Below are 14,926 nucleotides of genomic sequence, written 5' to 3'. Positions count from 1 at the left end.
CTGTACCTGGTGCTTCACAATCTGCCCAAGAGCCAGATGGAGATCCACTTGACATTTGCCAAAAAGCTTCAGGTAACTGCTGCTGCCACCGGGCTGAGCCTTGCACTGGATCCTGTTGGAAAGCTCCAGCTCGATGAGGCCCGTCTCAAAGCGCACGGCTCGCATGGAAGGAGTGGTGGCGGTCATCTGGATACCCTGCGGAAATCAAGAAAGCGGCGTTTTGAGAAATTTACTCAAAGCTTAACTGACACAAGAAGAAAAAGGAACCGTTTACTGGCTTTTATTCTGGCTTCGGCTACTGTGACTAAAAGAAAGCGAACGCGACGTACCTTAAACATGAGGCTGAGAGAATAAAGCAGGATCTTGGGCTTGTCTGCATCTGTTGAGAAGTCGGGCTCGTTCCACAGTGGGATGGGTTGCTCTCCTCCTGCACAGAGGGAAAACAAGTCAACCTCACGAGCCCACATGGACTGTAGTGTTACATAACCTTTAATGAACTGGGGTTATGTGTCTGTGCCAGCTCTGCTATGGGCCAAAAACCCTGATGTAAATATTTACCACACACCATTGTCATTATCTTTTGCCATAAAAAAGGTGTAAAACTCACAGTCTCTCTCTCCTGGCCCATTACATCAATCAAGCTTAGCGAGAAAATAATTATAAAAAACTGCCGATCAATACTGTTGTGGACATGAACAGGGCTGTAGTGCCTTGGGCATTGTTTTGTGTGGAAAACAATATTTTCCATTGACTTAAGGAGCAGCAATAGGCTACAGAATACTGCTGGGAACCATCAGATGTTTAGGATTAGATTAACTTTATTGATCGGGGGGAACAAAAACTGGGCTGTTACAGTAGCAAAGGAACAGGATATAAAATTAGTTGTGTGCAGGTTTTGTTTTCTTACAATGTGAGAATGAGGTGACGTTTGCACTACAGCATGGAAATGTAAAAGCGCGTGTTGTTCTTAGGGGCAGTACCTGAGACCTTCTGAATGACCTCGTTGACCTCCTTCATGAAAACCTTTTGCAGGAAGACCAGGTGGTTGAGCAGGTCTGTGGTCAGGTTGTGCTCAAATGAACCAATCTGCACATCAGGGAAGACAAGTGTTAAAGAGCCACATTGCTCCGCTCCGTCTGCTTATCGTCTTTTACGCATCGTCTCCATCGGGGGGAGCCTCTTACCTCGGCTACACAGCGCAGGTAGTTGCCCTGGAGGTAGTTCCCTTGCTTTGCCGGGAAGTCGTCGGGTGCCCAGCCCTGGTCCGAGTGGCTCTCGTGGTCCTCCATGATGTACTCTCCGGACATGGTGACTGGCGGCAGGGTGAGGCTGGCTGATGGCGGCATGGTGGACATGTCCACCGGGGACACCTTGGACTGGAAGCAGAGCTTGTGGTTTGGCAATTCAAAGGTGAAACTGGTTTGAGCACCTTGAAAAAAAGAAAAGAAAAGAAAAAAAACATTATTGTTATGACTTATTCTGGGCATGCCTCAACGTTGATATCAACTTCAGTAAAACAAGACTTTTTTCGAGAACTAGGAGAAAACAAAGGGTGAAATCCATCTTCTCACAGGACAGGTGGCTTTAATCTTTCAAGGGAAAAGTCTCTATTCTCTAATTAGTTTACATCATTGTGGAAAATCAATATCAGATCTCCTCCCTTACACACTCACACACCTGTCATGCCATGGCTCTTCATGCGGCCCATTTTGTACTCCGCTTTCAGCGAGGGCAGCAGGGCGGCCCCGATGGTGATGCCATCGATCATGGCGCTGAACTTGAGGACGATGGGCTTCTTCTCCAGGCCCTCGGGGAGCTGAGGGAACTCGTTGGCTTCAATGGGCGTCTGATTGATGCTGGACGCTTTTTCTGAGGGTTGCGGTGTTGGGGTGTCCTCCCTCGTGGGAGGTTGACTGCATAGGGGATTGAAGAAGAAGAACGGATCGTAAGAGGGCATATTATGGTCATACAGAGTAATATTTTGGCAACAAACCTGCATATTCTCTGAAGATAAAAGGCACATTAACACAAAGAACACATTTGCGAGAACAACACACACATATTCCTTGATAATTTGAGGACTGAGGATTTTTTTAACAAGGACCTATAATAATATCTAACTTTGCAAGTTTGGATAAACGTCATCACACCACACACATGGGGCCTGGAGTGCAAAATATACATGACTTCTACTTATATTATAAATCTATCAATAAAATGTAATGCTACTAAACAGAAGGCTTTATCTAACGGTTCTAAAACGAGGATGACATCCATGCCAAAGTCACCATTATGCTTATGAAATAGCACGGATAAAATACCTGTATATGTATGTTTCAGAGACCATCCTTACCATGATAAAGCTAATATAGATGTAACAAAATCAAGGGGCGTTACCACGATTTTGTACTCGGCACCTCCCGTTTCCTTGTGTTGTTCTCGTAGATTTAGGAGTTTGTTTCCACTAAAATAATCTCTTTAATCTTAGATATTTTCTCACAACTATAACCCACGTTCCCCATCTCTTTTTTTTTATCTCTTTCTTTTTCTTCATCATCGTAGAATAAACTCATTATCTACAAAAGGTGTTGACTTTATGAAGGAACTGTTGCCTTGTTAGCCGCATGCAGTGCTTTAGATTTGTCATCAAATGAGCCCAAAGTGTATCTTGGTAAACTGTTGTTGTCGGTGGAAGTGACTTACACACTGATACATTGCTACTATTATTTGTATATTATGCGTGTGTGTGTGTGTGTTTGTGTGTGTATGGAGAGCCTTGCAGATTCTGGCTCATATTGCTGTGAACATCAAATTATAGAAAAGTTGCTTAATATCCCAAGCACACCTACAACTCTATAAATATATTAACATAATTCTGAATATTACCATGGAAACAGACCACACACGCAGGCTTTGAAAGCAGTTAACTGGCAACAGTGAGGATTTGCTGCAGTGACCTGTCACTTATGGAGATAAAAGACTTCTTATGAGGATTTTATTAAATGTAGATTGCGATCTAATGGCATTAGTGTGCTGCACGACCGATTCATTTGGGGTTTTAAATACAGTTGCAGGTGTACAACACTTTAATGTCAGATTCTCATTACTTTTAAATGCTATAAACGAGACACTGGAGCATCACTGGGGACATTTGGGGCTTTTTAATTTTTCAATTACTCCGGCTGTGTTGCTGCATTTGGTGTACTTTCTGACAAGGTTGGGAGTTTCTATTGTAATTTAGAAGTTCAAACTTCAGCTTTCACACAATAAACTGTGTGGCCTAAAGAAAGACACTCAGACCCATCAGGACATAAAACCACTTACAGCATCCTCTCATCTTTGCCGAAATACATAATATTTCCCTGGTTTCCACGTGGGGCATAGCGGCCGTATTGAGGAGCACAGCAGTGTTTGATTCAATGTATCAAAATCAATATTGTTGCTCATCCCCGACATATCTCAGACTGTGGAAAGTTAAGTAAACAAACGGGCATTTAAAGGGTTACACTTCTGAAAAACAATGATTTTTGGTAGTTATGATTGTGACTGATGCGCATGAAAAGATTCCACTAGAAACTATTTAAAAATAATGACTATATAATAGAGGATATTTTTTTGATGGGGATATTTGTGTTTTTCAAACAAGGGTTCAAAGGTAAGAAAAATAAACGGCACGTACACATTGGAGGGCTGGCGGATGAGGTCAGAGATTTGTTTGGAGAGCTGGTGGGAGCTGCGGACCATCATGCTGTGCAGCGTCGCCGGGTGTTGGGGGATGTTGATCATGATGGCCCCCACCTTGAAGACGGCCGCGTTGTTGGTCTTCAGACCTCGCTGGGCGCTGTACAGGGCCTGCGACTTGGCGATGTTGCATTTGACCACCGTCCTGGAACACAAGAGCGAACTAGAATGAGCGGCGGGGCGGCGCATCATCTGGGGCGACGCGGACAAGTGAGTGGACGTGCAAGCTGAAGTGGAACAACTTGAGAGGACATCAAACGGTGAAAGACCATGCAGATACAGGACGGCTACCTGGGCACAGGTGGAATGAGCAGTCATAACGGTGACACACGTTCCACTACGAATGAAGGAGGCGATGAATTCAACAGTATGGAGGTCGACTGTAAAGACTTTTTTCTTGGGATCCTGACATTATTGTTGTCTATCATCTTAGATGCCTTATGAATGTGACACTCTACGGAAACGTTGAAATAGCAGGCGAAGGTATTTCAATATTTTTGGCACAAGAGTCAAAAATGAAGAGACACACAAATAACTGAATCTTAGCCATAACCTAATGAATACATTCTGCGTTCATGAACACAAACAGTTAACATCCGAGCAAGCGGAGTCCTGAGAAACCGCTGTAGACACACACGGATGACAGACACGTGAAGGATGCCCAATCGGGGCAGCTGTGTGTGTTTTTTGTTTTGTGGGGATCCACTAATGCAACAACATACAGAAACTCTTGTTTAGCTGTGCTGGTGGGAGATGTTGGGAAATCCTCCAGTCTATGCAAGTGGTTGGAAGAGAAAGCCAAGGAATGTAAGGAAAAGGGGAGGAGAAGGAAGAAGAAGAGCAGAAGAAAGTGTGAAACAGTTCTGAGACACCATAAGGTAAAGAAGAGACAAGCAAGAACTGAGTCACTCAAAGCTAAAATGTGCCTTTTCCTTGGGTTTTGATGTACAAGTTTATGATGGAAAAAGACTCTAGATTAATAAAGTAGCTCATAATGAGAATAAACAAAGCCATCAAGGAAAACCAGACAGAAGCGCATCTGGAAGAAAACATCTGAAAGCAACAGCAGACATGGCAGACACACTGCTTTTACCGTGACCCACTGGAGCCTTAATTAATTGTCTTTGTCTGCAAACCGAGTTTATTTGAAGCAGAGTAGGAAAGAAAAACAAAGATGTCAGTGGCACTGCAGTTATTCTGAGTTGCATCTGCAATTCATACACGAGTAGCAACTACAAAGTGCCAACTTGTGTGGCCTCCACAGATTCAAACAAGCAGGCGAGCGAAGCTCAGAGCGTACAGTAGGAAAAAAGAGGATTACGTCTGGGCTGTGTTAAATAGCTTCTTATTGAAGCCGCAGCAGAAGTTTTAAACCGAATCAAAGCGGAGACGCATCAGTCTGTCTCAATGCATGACTACAAGCCTTGTAACCTGATTAGGGTGGTTATGGTTTGAGGAAATTGCTTGCAGTGAAAACAAAAACCTTGGTTAAGAATCCCCCCCCTCTCACCCACCCAGCTGGAAATGAGTCGGTAATTGGCTCCCGCCGAGCATCCAACGCTTAAGGAAAACACTGCATCCGAGTGTTTTTAGTTTAAACTCAGGGATTTTACAAAAGGTACTTGACACTATCTATGTACGAGTTCTGCTGCTGTGTTCTCGTATCGCAGTTTTGATATCAATGAGCGTGTTAAAAAAAAGAGAAATAAAGGGGCAACATCTATTCTGTCGAATATATCTCATAAATGAGATATCTTTATGAGCGGAGGAGTTTGGCATCTATGAGAGGACAGTTCGTTCTCTCTGATTGCACGACGATCATTAGAACATTGAACATTATTAACTACACTTAAAAAGTAACAGGACAAACTAATTACAGTATTAATAAGCTATTCAAAGAATTTCTTTCAAGATGAGACATGAAATAATCTACATATTGAAATATATAATAATAATAATTGTTAAAACCACTTGTCTAATAAGCAGAAGTTAGAAAGCCTTTGTACGTACTGGATGTCAGGAGTTATGCCCTCCAGGAGAACAATGTTTACCCCTCCTATGTGAGCCGATGCACACGTCTCAGTCATTTTCTGGTGCAGGATATCTGCCGACGCATGAACATGAAAAAAGACAACACTGTATCAAACGGAGCAAACTTTGAACAAATGTCAGTCGTAACAGAAAGTGTTCAGAGACTGATGTGCCCACACGGGTCTCGGCCTCACCTTTCATCTTCTCCTTGAGGGTGAAGCTTCCATGGATCTTCTTTAGCTCGGCCTCCATGGTCAGCCCGCCGATGTCGGCCTCCAGGTGGGTGCGGTTTACCATGCCGATGCCGAACACGATGAGCGTGACGTGCTGCGGCTCGGCGCTCACCAGGCTGCGCCGCCGCCCACTGGGTGGCTTGTTGGGCGTGTTGGAGGGCTCCTGCTGCTCGTTCTCAAAGATCACTTTACAGAGGGGCTCCGAGGGCCGACGTCCGCCTTCTGCGGAACAGAGAGGGCGACGCAGAGCACACGTGTAGAGGGGAGATTGAGCGTAGAATAACATATTTAACCACTGTAGGAGCATGTGAAATAAACATTTCGTTGCACGAGTAGAGGATTGTGGGAGCTGCTTGGCCTGCATTTCACCATCTGCAGGTGCTTTTACTTTAATACTTCTAGTCGTGCAGGTTTAGCGGCCAATCCTTCTGTGAATTCGCCCCGAGTATCTTTTCATTTAAGTAATTTTTCCTCAGACTAGACATTTTTTGTGGGGGTTTTAGTACACCGTTATCGTTTAACTGCAGCTTTAGCGAGAAGACATGCGGCAACATGACCCCTTTTTATTCCCTGCTGGAACTCATTCTGTCATTGCATCAAAGTTCTGGATTCTGTGGAAACACTGTCCCACAACTACGAGCTACTCAGTGAATGCCTCAGAGGAACGGTGGGTCTCAACAGCAGCAAAACATAAACGTCAGGGCTCACGCTAGACGTCTGTGTGTGTCTGCTGCTGTGTGTCTGCTCGCGCTGGTCTGTTTCTAATGGATTTTGAAAATGTGATGGAGAGGAGGGAATCAGGGGAATTGAAACTTCAAGAAAAGGTCACAAATGTGCGTGTCATTCATAATGTTTCTGGTCGATTATCAGCATGGTTCTGGCTAGATTTGCTGGATAGGCACGCAGAGAGAGAACAGACCAGCAGCCGAATATGCGTCGCTGAAGAAAACGCTTTCGCATCCAGCGTGAACTGGAATTGATCCTGTCGTGTTATAGGATCAATTAATACAGAAATGCTTGATTTATAGAGTCAATACAAAGTAGAGATACAGATAGGTATAGTATTATAAGGGCACTATTAATGGTGAGGACTTACAGCAAGTATTAATAAAATAACAGCAGCAGAGTATTGATTTTTTTCTCCAGTAAGATACATGTAAATTAATGAGAAAACGTGTCATGTATGCAGTATAAATATGAATAAAAAATCGAACATCGATACAATCAATGTATAAAAGAGTAATTTGAGAGTCTAGCCAATGAAGCAGACATAAAACCGTGAAGACGCCAAGACCACAGCAGAGGGTGTAGATGGGGAAAAAAGGGAAATCAGCAAAGGAAATGTACAGTAAGCAATGCCTTCAAAAGCCTAATGTGTGCCAAGTGAAGCCGAACGTAAATGCATGGGTGGAATAAAAACAGAAAACTAGGAATTGTGTGACTGCTGGAAGCAGATTCCCACCTGAGAGACAGTTCTCTGGAGAGCTTTTCTCCAGGATGCCAGTGGGATCGGAGATGAGAGAGTAGAAGTTGAGCAGCTTGTACATGTTCTGCCAGCATTCTGCCGACGGTTCGCTCTGCTCGGACACCGTGATGGAGTCCGAGTCGTCCATCTGGATGGCCATGTGGTCCGCCACGTCACGGGAGCCCTTTCTCGACACCTATAGGCGTTACACAGGACTCCGCGTTTGTGCAATGAATGGAAATGTCGCAACGAGCATCGTGGGCAAGTAAACTGCTATACTGCTATTGCAAGGTTACGAGCCTGGAGGCCGTCACGACAGACGGGTAATGAGATCTCTGAGATGACATCATCTCCCCGTGACAGTCACTTCGGTAAACCGAAAATTTATTTCTGAGGTAACTGCGTTACTTTCAAAAGCTGTGGTTCATTTGTGGCAGTCCATTACAAGTCACTCTTCTCCTGTACAGCATATGTTTAAACTGTCAAACTAATAATAATGCTCTGATCTGAATATATCAACCAGTCAAGCCTAACAGGTTTATAGAGAAAATTCAACCATATAAGCTTTTAACTATTGTCTGTAAACTAGAAACTGAATAAAATACTTTGTCACCAACACTTGATACTGTGTTTTACTGAACAGGTGCCTATTCGGAGAAAATCTTATTATCTTCTGGCTCCCTCTAGAGTTTGTGTGTAGAAAATTAAGTTTGGGATATTACTGATCATATTCAAAAGTGTCTGGACAAAGGCACCGCAGAGGAATACTGGAGAAATTTGAACATTATTTAAAAAATATCTTAATTTATGTCTTCAGGCTCTTTAAAAAAATAAAAAAATAAAAAAAAGGCAGATGGGTTTCTTGACTTTCAAAGGGCCCGCTTTGGGTGTTTAAACCGTGAAATCCGTCGGAGCCTTTTTAAATATGAAAACATAAATACTCCGGGATCCAATTTTCTTTTTTCCTTTGTTGCAACGATTGCCAATATCAATATCTGACAGAAAACAAACTTGTACCCGTTTAAAGTGTGTACACTGTCGAGGTTGGACGTGTATGTGGCTCTGCGATGCCATCTCATGATTTAAATCTATATATAATATATCTTTTAACATAACCTCTTAATATATGGACTCCTCAAGAAGGTAAAATCTCTCCGTTACCTTAGAGGTGCGTCGCTCCGAACGCCCAAGGGAGGTGCGTCCTCGGGGCTCCCTTCTCCCCAGCGTGTCCATGGCTGACGGAGGCCCGTTAGGTGGCAAACCCCCAGCCATGCCTGCTCCTCCACCTCCTCCACCAACTCCTCTCTTGCTCTTCAGGGTTTGAGTACCGCTGCGCCCCGCCCCGTTGAGGCTGCCCCGGGAGCTGCGGCTGAAGTCGGAGGACCGGAAGTGTCGGTACGGCCGGGCCTTGAAGGTGGGCGTCGGGGAGGCCGAGCCGGCGGTGTAGCGGCTCAGCTTGATGTCCGTCTGCGTGGCCTTGATGTCGTCGATCATGGTGCTGAACTGGTGGATGAGGCGCACCAGGGCCATGTCCACACGCTGGCTGATGGCCTGGCAGGCTGTGGTGAAGTCGCAGTGGAACGTGTTGTAGTGGCGGCGGTTGAGGTCGTGGAAGGACAGCGGGGCGGCGGTGGGACCCTGCGGAGCGCTGGTCGACTTCTCCATCACCACGGCGTTCAGGCTGAACGTCTCGATCAGCAGCGCCGGCTTGAACTCCAGCGGAGGGAGGTTCACCAGGCCTTGTCTAGAGACGGAGGATTGCGTCTGCGTTAAGCCGACATTCTACACTAAACTAAAACACATTCAGGGGAAAAAAACAGAAAGAAATGAACCTCTGAATCACGCAGCACTATATCTCACCTCCTGGATCTTTTGTTCTTCCGCTCTTTGGAGGTGTCCGAGTCCACGATGTCTGCTCGGAGACACTCGAGATTGCCAGAAAAAGACAAGTGCTCCCCAAAATACATCTTGTAACTAAGAGGAGTGGCGTCTTGGGCCTGGATGCCTGTGTAGCTCAGCAGAGGCTTGAAAACAACCTGAGGGTGGGAAACAGACGCCAAGGCACAAAAATGAAGACAGCTGTAGGAGCCCGGCGGAAAAAGAGTTTGCAACACCCACGCCGATAAACACGAATCAAGGCCAACTCTTGGTACTTGTAAATACAATCAACCAAGCACATTTACGATTTAATCCGCCACACAGACCGAGGCTCCTTTCTCTGTTAATTGCCTGCCTGGGGGAAGTTTAGACATTAAGCACAACGGCGGAACAAATGACAAAGGAAGGCGGACAAGTGTATCCATGTCACCTGAGCGTCGGCCAGCTGAACGGCAGCGTGGCACTGGTTGCCCTCCTCAATGTAGGCCATTTCGTCCTGGCTGGTGCTGTGCTGGGAGTGTTGGGAGGGGGTCCCGTCCAGGGTGTTCTGGTCGCTGGACAGCACGGTGTTAAAGTCCGATGCGGAGGGGATCGTTGGGAGGTTACACGTGCCACCTGTCGGGTTTTGGGATAGATGGGGTGTAACAACCAGGTTTATTTGTGCAGGGTGACGTGCACACCAGAGCATGCGAGCAGTGGAGCAGCACCACGGTAATGGACATGTAAATATAAGCTGCAGCCAGCGAGTAGAGTGCCGCAGGATGAAACACTTCACAACCCCACCTCCTCTCCGCAAAAGATGTTCGGAGTGAATTAAATGGAAGGCAACTGTCGCATCGCGGGGGAGTGTTAAGAGGAACTTTATGGCCGTTTTATGCACGATGTGGTACCCTAAAGAGCCACATCCCATCCCGTCTGCGAGGAGCTGCTCCGGCTAAGTTGCTGTGCCATCGCTGACTGACACCTGGGTGCGGGGACATAACGCCAAAGCTATGTCGCTTTTATCGTCTTGTAATCCAGCCTTTCACGCACGATGATAACAATCACACAATTAGCCGGGTTCTGGGAAATTGGGATGGCAAGATGTACCTCTTAAAAGTAAATACAAATAGTGCTCTCAAGCCAAGCATCCACACTTATCCAGCTTTTTAGACCCCACTTTAAACGGAGACTTTTGGAAACTATTATCCCTTTGTAGTCTGCTTGTGCGGGATTTTGAAAAGCCCCGCCTTGATTTGTTGCAGCTCTCCCACGTGACCCTTTTCTGGAGTGAAAAAAACATCAGCCTTTATTATCAGTGATCATTTTAACATGGATATTATAATACAGCCGTTGCCGACCTTGTTGTTGTCGATGCCGGCAGCTGTTGTGCAGTTAAAGATTTCATAATGCGACAACTGCCGACATGAGCAGGAGGCGAGCTACTAAAGCAATTTGGAATTAATTTGCCACTGTCGTTCTTCCCCGTAATATTTTTTTTGCAACTAAGCAACCACCAAAGTAGACAATCTGCTTCCTGTTTATACTGACACTCGCGTGCCCCGTATGAGGTGGGGGGTCAAGTGATGTGCGTTACCGGGCACATTAATTTAAAAAGCGGGCGAGCGCTTCAGAACTGCTTTTCGTCGATACGGCTTTTGAGTGTGGATGTAGCTGCAGAAGATGAGTGGGAGTGCAGAGGAGCAGAGTGTGGGAAAGAGCAGCGGCGTGACGGATGAGCAAACATTTACGGGTTGCTGAACTCTACCAACATGCTCTGGTTCGCACAAGATGTTTGACAGTGAGAAAACAACACGACTTCATCTGTCCATCTATCCATCATAGTTACGATGCAACGGGCCTGTGAGACTCGAGAGGGTTTTATAAGCTGCCACTTCCCTCGTTTTATATTGTAATATTGTATTATTAAGCCCAATAACGTGTACGAGTTAGTCCAGTGTTGGACTGGTAGATGCCAATAACCCGACGCTGGGTATCTGTACTGGTGGCAGGAAAGGAAAATATGCTGTCTGTAATTTCTAACCTAAAGCTATAAATTGAGGTTTGCATCGTCTGCTCAAACTGCTGTGAGATCGACACAGTCTTATTTGTTGACTCTTTATCTAAACAAGTGCCCTCCAGCATCAATAAAAGGTCATTTAGTTTCATCTACACACCAACAACACACCTGTTTCCAGGCGTTTCTGTGGGGTGGATTCACGCAGAGCACAAGGAGACTATTGTACTAACAAATAGGGGGGACAAACCAGCTGCTAGCGGACTAACTAGGTCATCAACGTCATCAGCACAACACCGAGCAACAACCCCTGACCTCCTTCTGGACTGTGAACCGTCGGTAGCGGTTGGTACTGGTAATGGTTGCCAGGGGAATCCAGTGGGTCTAGTGAATCGGCAACATTATAGAGATCCTGTCCCGCCAAAGCTACTGTACAAAGTGAAACATGGAGGTGATTTGAACAGCATTGCTCCACAACATCTACTCACGAACGAATAAAATGCCGTGTCCCTCAAGGTTTCACAGATATTATCAGTCAGCAGATAGTAAATATCAAAATATTAAGGGATATTCGGATTAGAAGTAGGACTTTTTATAAATGTATGAGTAATGCTTGACAAATGGAAAACACCCCCACTAGGCAAACAATGGCTGACCTGTCTGCAGGCTGTTGTGCTGAGAGCGGTTGACGGGGGAGTCCTGGGTCACGGCCCCCGTCCTGTTGCCCACAGCGTTGGACATCCAGTTGTAAAAGCTGACTGAGGACGGCTCCGACAGCAGCGGGTGCTCGGTCAGCATGTCGGTGCCTAAACTGTTTCCTGAGCCCCAAAAGAAAGAGATTGAGAGCCCATTACATCATGGAACAGACATGGATTATACACGTAGCACAGACTGCTGTTCATGGATCATTTCCATCTCGCATCATCGAGGCACGTGTGGTTTATGTCCATTTACAATTTGTGGACAGTAAAAGTTGTGACAGGAGACATGGTTTGTACAATTTTCAACCTCTGACACACACACACACACACACACACACACACACACGCACACACACACAGACACAGACACAGACACACAGACACACACCAGCAGGGGTTGTTGAGAGTGTGAAAGCAGGTAAATAACTCATGGCAGACTGACTCTGCATATTGGCTCGCCGCGGGCCTCCAGGAGGGACCAAGCTGTGGATCTATTTTGGGTTTGGTTGCACTCACATTACTGGACGGTAGAGGTCAGTCTTGCAGCAACAATGACAAGGAGACTTTCACATGCTGTGATCAAGTGAATGCCGCTCCGCAGTACGCAGAACCTTACACGTCCTATCAGCAGTGGTGCGAGTACCTGTGCGAGTAAGGGAGCCGCTCTTGGCCGCGGTGGCGGCTGCGGCAGGCGCCTCGTTCCTCTGGGGCATGCCCTCCAGCAGGTTGTGCAGACTTCGAAAGCTGCCCGTCAGATTACTCAGGAGGCTCTCCTTCCTGGGGCTGTCCTTGGCTGGCATGCAGGCGCGGCTGACGTGGGCGGGCGAGTCGGCCGCCGTGTCACCGCTGGTGTAGCTCAGCGACTGGTACGGATGGGAGCCCTGCAGAAGACAAAATGCACAGATGATGTTCGCGCCTGTGGCTCTTTCATATTTCAAAAAAGGAACGGCGGCACACTCTGAAGCCTCCTGGCGCTCCACCAGTAGACTAACCTTCACACCACCGTCAGGACAGCCTGGCCTGAGACGTCCCTCAGTGTAAAGTACTAACTAGTGTTCAATAGGGCTGCGACTAATGAGGATTATTTTATTAATTGGGTGGTTCAAGATTTGAATTTTTGCTATAAAAATGAAAATGATTGTATTTAAAAGTAGTTGCTGAATCATTTTCTGTCCTTGGACTAATCAATTAATCAACTAATCAATTTGACTTCCCTGTTTTTGGTTAAGTGTATTTGCCGAGAGGCCGTTGAAACATTTTGGAGATCCACCAACTAAGACTAATTTAAATTGTTTTCTCGCCTGTGTTATGACTTAACCACTACCACATGTTCTAGACAGAACATTTGTTTTCCTTAAGACACAATGCAATTTTTTTTTTAAATCTCATTGCATGTAAAAGACAAAAAAAACAAAAAGCGAAGAAAAAAAAAGAATTGTTGTTTAAGATTAGTAAGATTAGTTTAGGAAGCAACAAAAAGCAAAAGTTTACAAATAATAAACATTTTGGAAAATAAGTAACCGGTAATTCGGTAATTTTTCAAATAATAAATAAAAATGTTTGATCTCTGCCTGATTTACACATTTTCTAAACAGAGAAATGTGTCATGCCCTCCCATCAGGTATCGGCTCAAAGAACTTGTCGACTGCATATCTTATGTTAACTTTACATTCACCATAAATAAATGCTTTATAGCAATGTGTATATATTTATTTTTTCTTAATCCTTGAAGATGCAAAACTGCACATCTTTGGGTTTTTCCAGCTGTTTTGACAAAAGAAGGCTTTCAAAAAGACATCACAAAAGGGCTCTAGGGATTTACGATGCCATCATTTGAGATTCAACAAAATTGCAGATTAATCCACAATTTAATGGAAATAATATCATGCGGTGCCCTTGAAATGTGTAAGCGCCTACACGACAAATAACTGGGACACAAAAAGACACACAGCTCTCACAGCTGTACCTTTATCCTGAGTGCAGACTCGTTGTGTGCGTGCGACTTGGAAAGTTTCCTCATGATCTCCACTCCGCTCACAGGACCAGAGTTCGCTTCCTTGGGCGGGGGTCGACTGCATGCTCCCTCCAGCAGCATGGTGTGTTCACTCACTGTGGCTTCACAAAAATAACATCATATAAAACTCTGAAAGAACCGTATGAACGCTGCAAAATAAGTGTGAAGACTACATCATGCGTGTCAAAAAAAAAAATCGCCTTTCTGCCAACGAGTGATAACACTCGTACTTATAGCCGCGCAAACACAGAAGTTGAGGTCGGAAGATCCAACGGTCCATCTGTGCTCACAGATGGGGTTGGGTCAAAATGGTGGTTAGCGCATCGAGAGCTGCAAGTTCCCACCTGCGTCGAATTCAAATTCAGCCCCGTCGGCGCTGGTGTCGCTCTGCAGCGCGGCGCCGTTGTCCAGGCCCAAGATGGTCTCGCCCAGGCTCTGCTGAGGCTCCTTGGGTTTGGCGAGCTGATTGGGCCTCATCAGACCGATGGCTTTGAAGCCCTGGGTGACCACTATAAATTTCATCCACTGTCGGGCCAAAGCGACCAGGCCCTTCTTCAGAGTCACAAGGGCTGGAACCCCGTCGTTCTGGGACGGACAAGGAGACGATAAAAGAACGGGATCAGTGCCACCGGTGGGGGGATTAATTAAAACAGCAACGCCGGGCCAAGAGAGCACTCGAGACCACTTAAAATAATTGCTGGTTATTTTGTGTAAACCTGACTCCAAAAGAGGCCATATCCATTTTAGTAGACAATCAAGGAAATGCGGAAAGATGGCAAGACAGAGAAAGGGGGAGAGAGAGCGAGAGAGAAAGAGAGAGAGAGAGAGAGAGAGAGAGAGAGAGAGAGAGAGAGAGAGAGAGAGAGA

At 45.7% G+C, this 14,926-nt stretch overlaps 1 protein-coding gene across 1 annotated transcript in view; it reads right to left on the bottom strand.

Annotated features, from left to right (window-relative positions):
* The window catches only part of kiaa1109 (KIAA1109 ortholog), a 69,225-nt gene that overhangs the window by 26,229 nt on the left and 28,070 nt on the right, over positions 1-14,926 (bottom strand). The window contains exons 42-58 of the mRNA XM_068579829.1: positions 14,404-14,644; positions 14,012-14,160; positions 12,689-12,926; positions 12,001-12,162; positions 9,779-9,963; positions 9,331-9,506; positions 8,632-9,214; positions 7,468-7,666; positions 5,967-6,227; positions 5,752-5,845; positions 4,464-4,514; positions 3,680-3,886; positions 1,678-1,913; positions 1,185-1,429; positions 981-1,086; positions 330-427; positions 7-195 (exon numbers count right to left, since the gene is read on the bottom strand). Coding sequence (XP_068435930.1) covers positions 7-195; positions 330-427; positions 981-1,086; positions 1,185-1,429; positions 1,678-1,913; positions 3,680-3,886; positions 4,464-4,514; positions 5,752-5,845; positions 5,967-6,227; positions 7,468-7,666; positions 8,632-9,214; positions 9,331-9,506; positions 9,779-9,963; positions 12,001-12,162; positions 12,689-12,926; positions 14,012-14,160; positions 14,404-14,644 — 3,420 coding nt within the window. The remainder of the gene's footprint in view (positions 1-6; positions 196-329; positions 428-980; positions 1,087-1,184; positions 1,430-1,677; positions 1,914-3,679; positions 3,887-4,463; positions 4,515-5,751; positions 5,846-5,966; positions 6,228-7,467; positions 7,667-8,631; positions 9,215-9,330; positions 9,507-9,778; positions 9,964-12,000; positions 12,163-12,688; positions 12,927-14,011; positions 14,161-14,403; positions 14,645-14,926) is intronic.

Source organism: Clinocottus analis, unplaced genomic scaffold, assembly GCF_023055335.1.
Source record: "Clinocottus analis isolate CAN_PGR_092001 unplaced genomic scaffold, fCliAna1.0.p SCAF_17, whole genome shotgun sequence".
Classification (NCBI taxonomy): domain Eukaryota; kingdom Metazoa; phylum Chordata; class Actinopteri; order Perciformes; family Cottidae; genus Clinocottus; species Clinocottus analis.
Note: the sequence above shows the minus strand (reverse complement) of the source record. Positions and strands in the feature narration are given on the sequence as shown.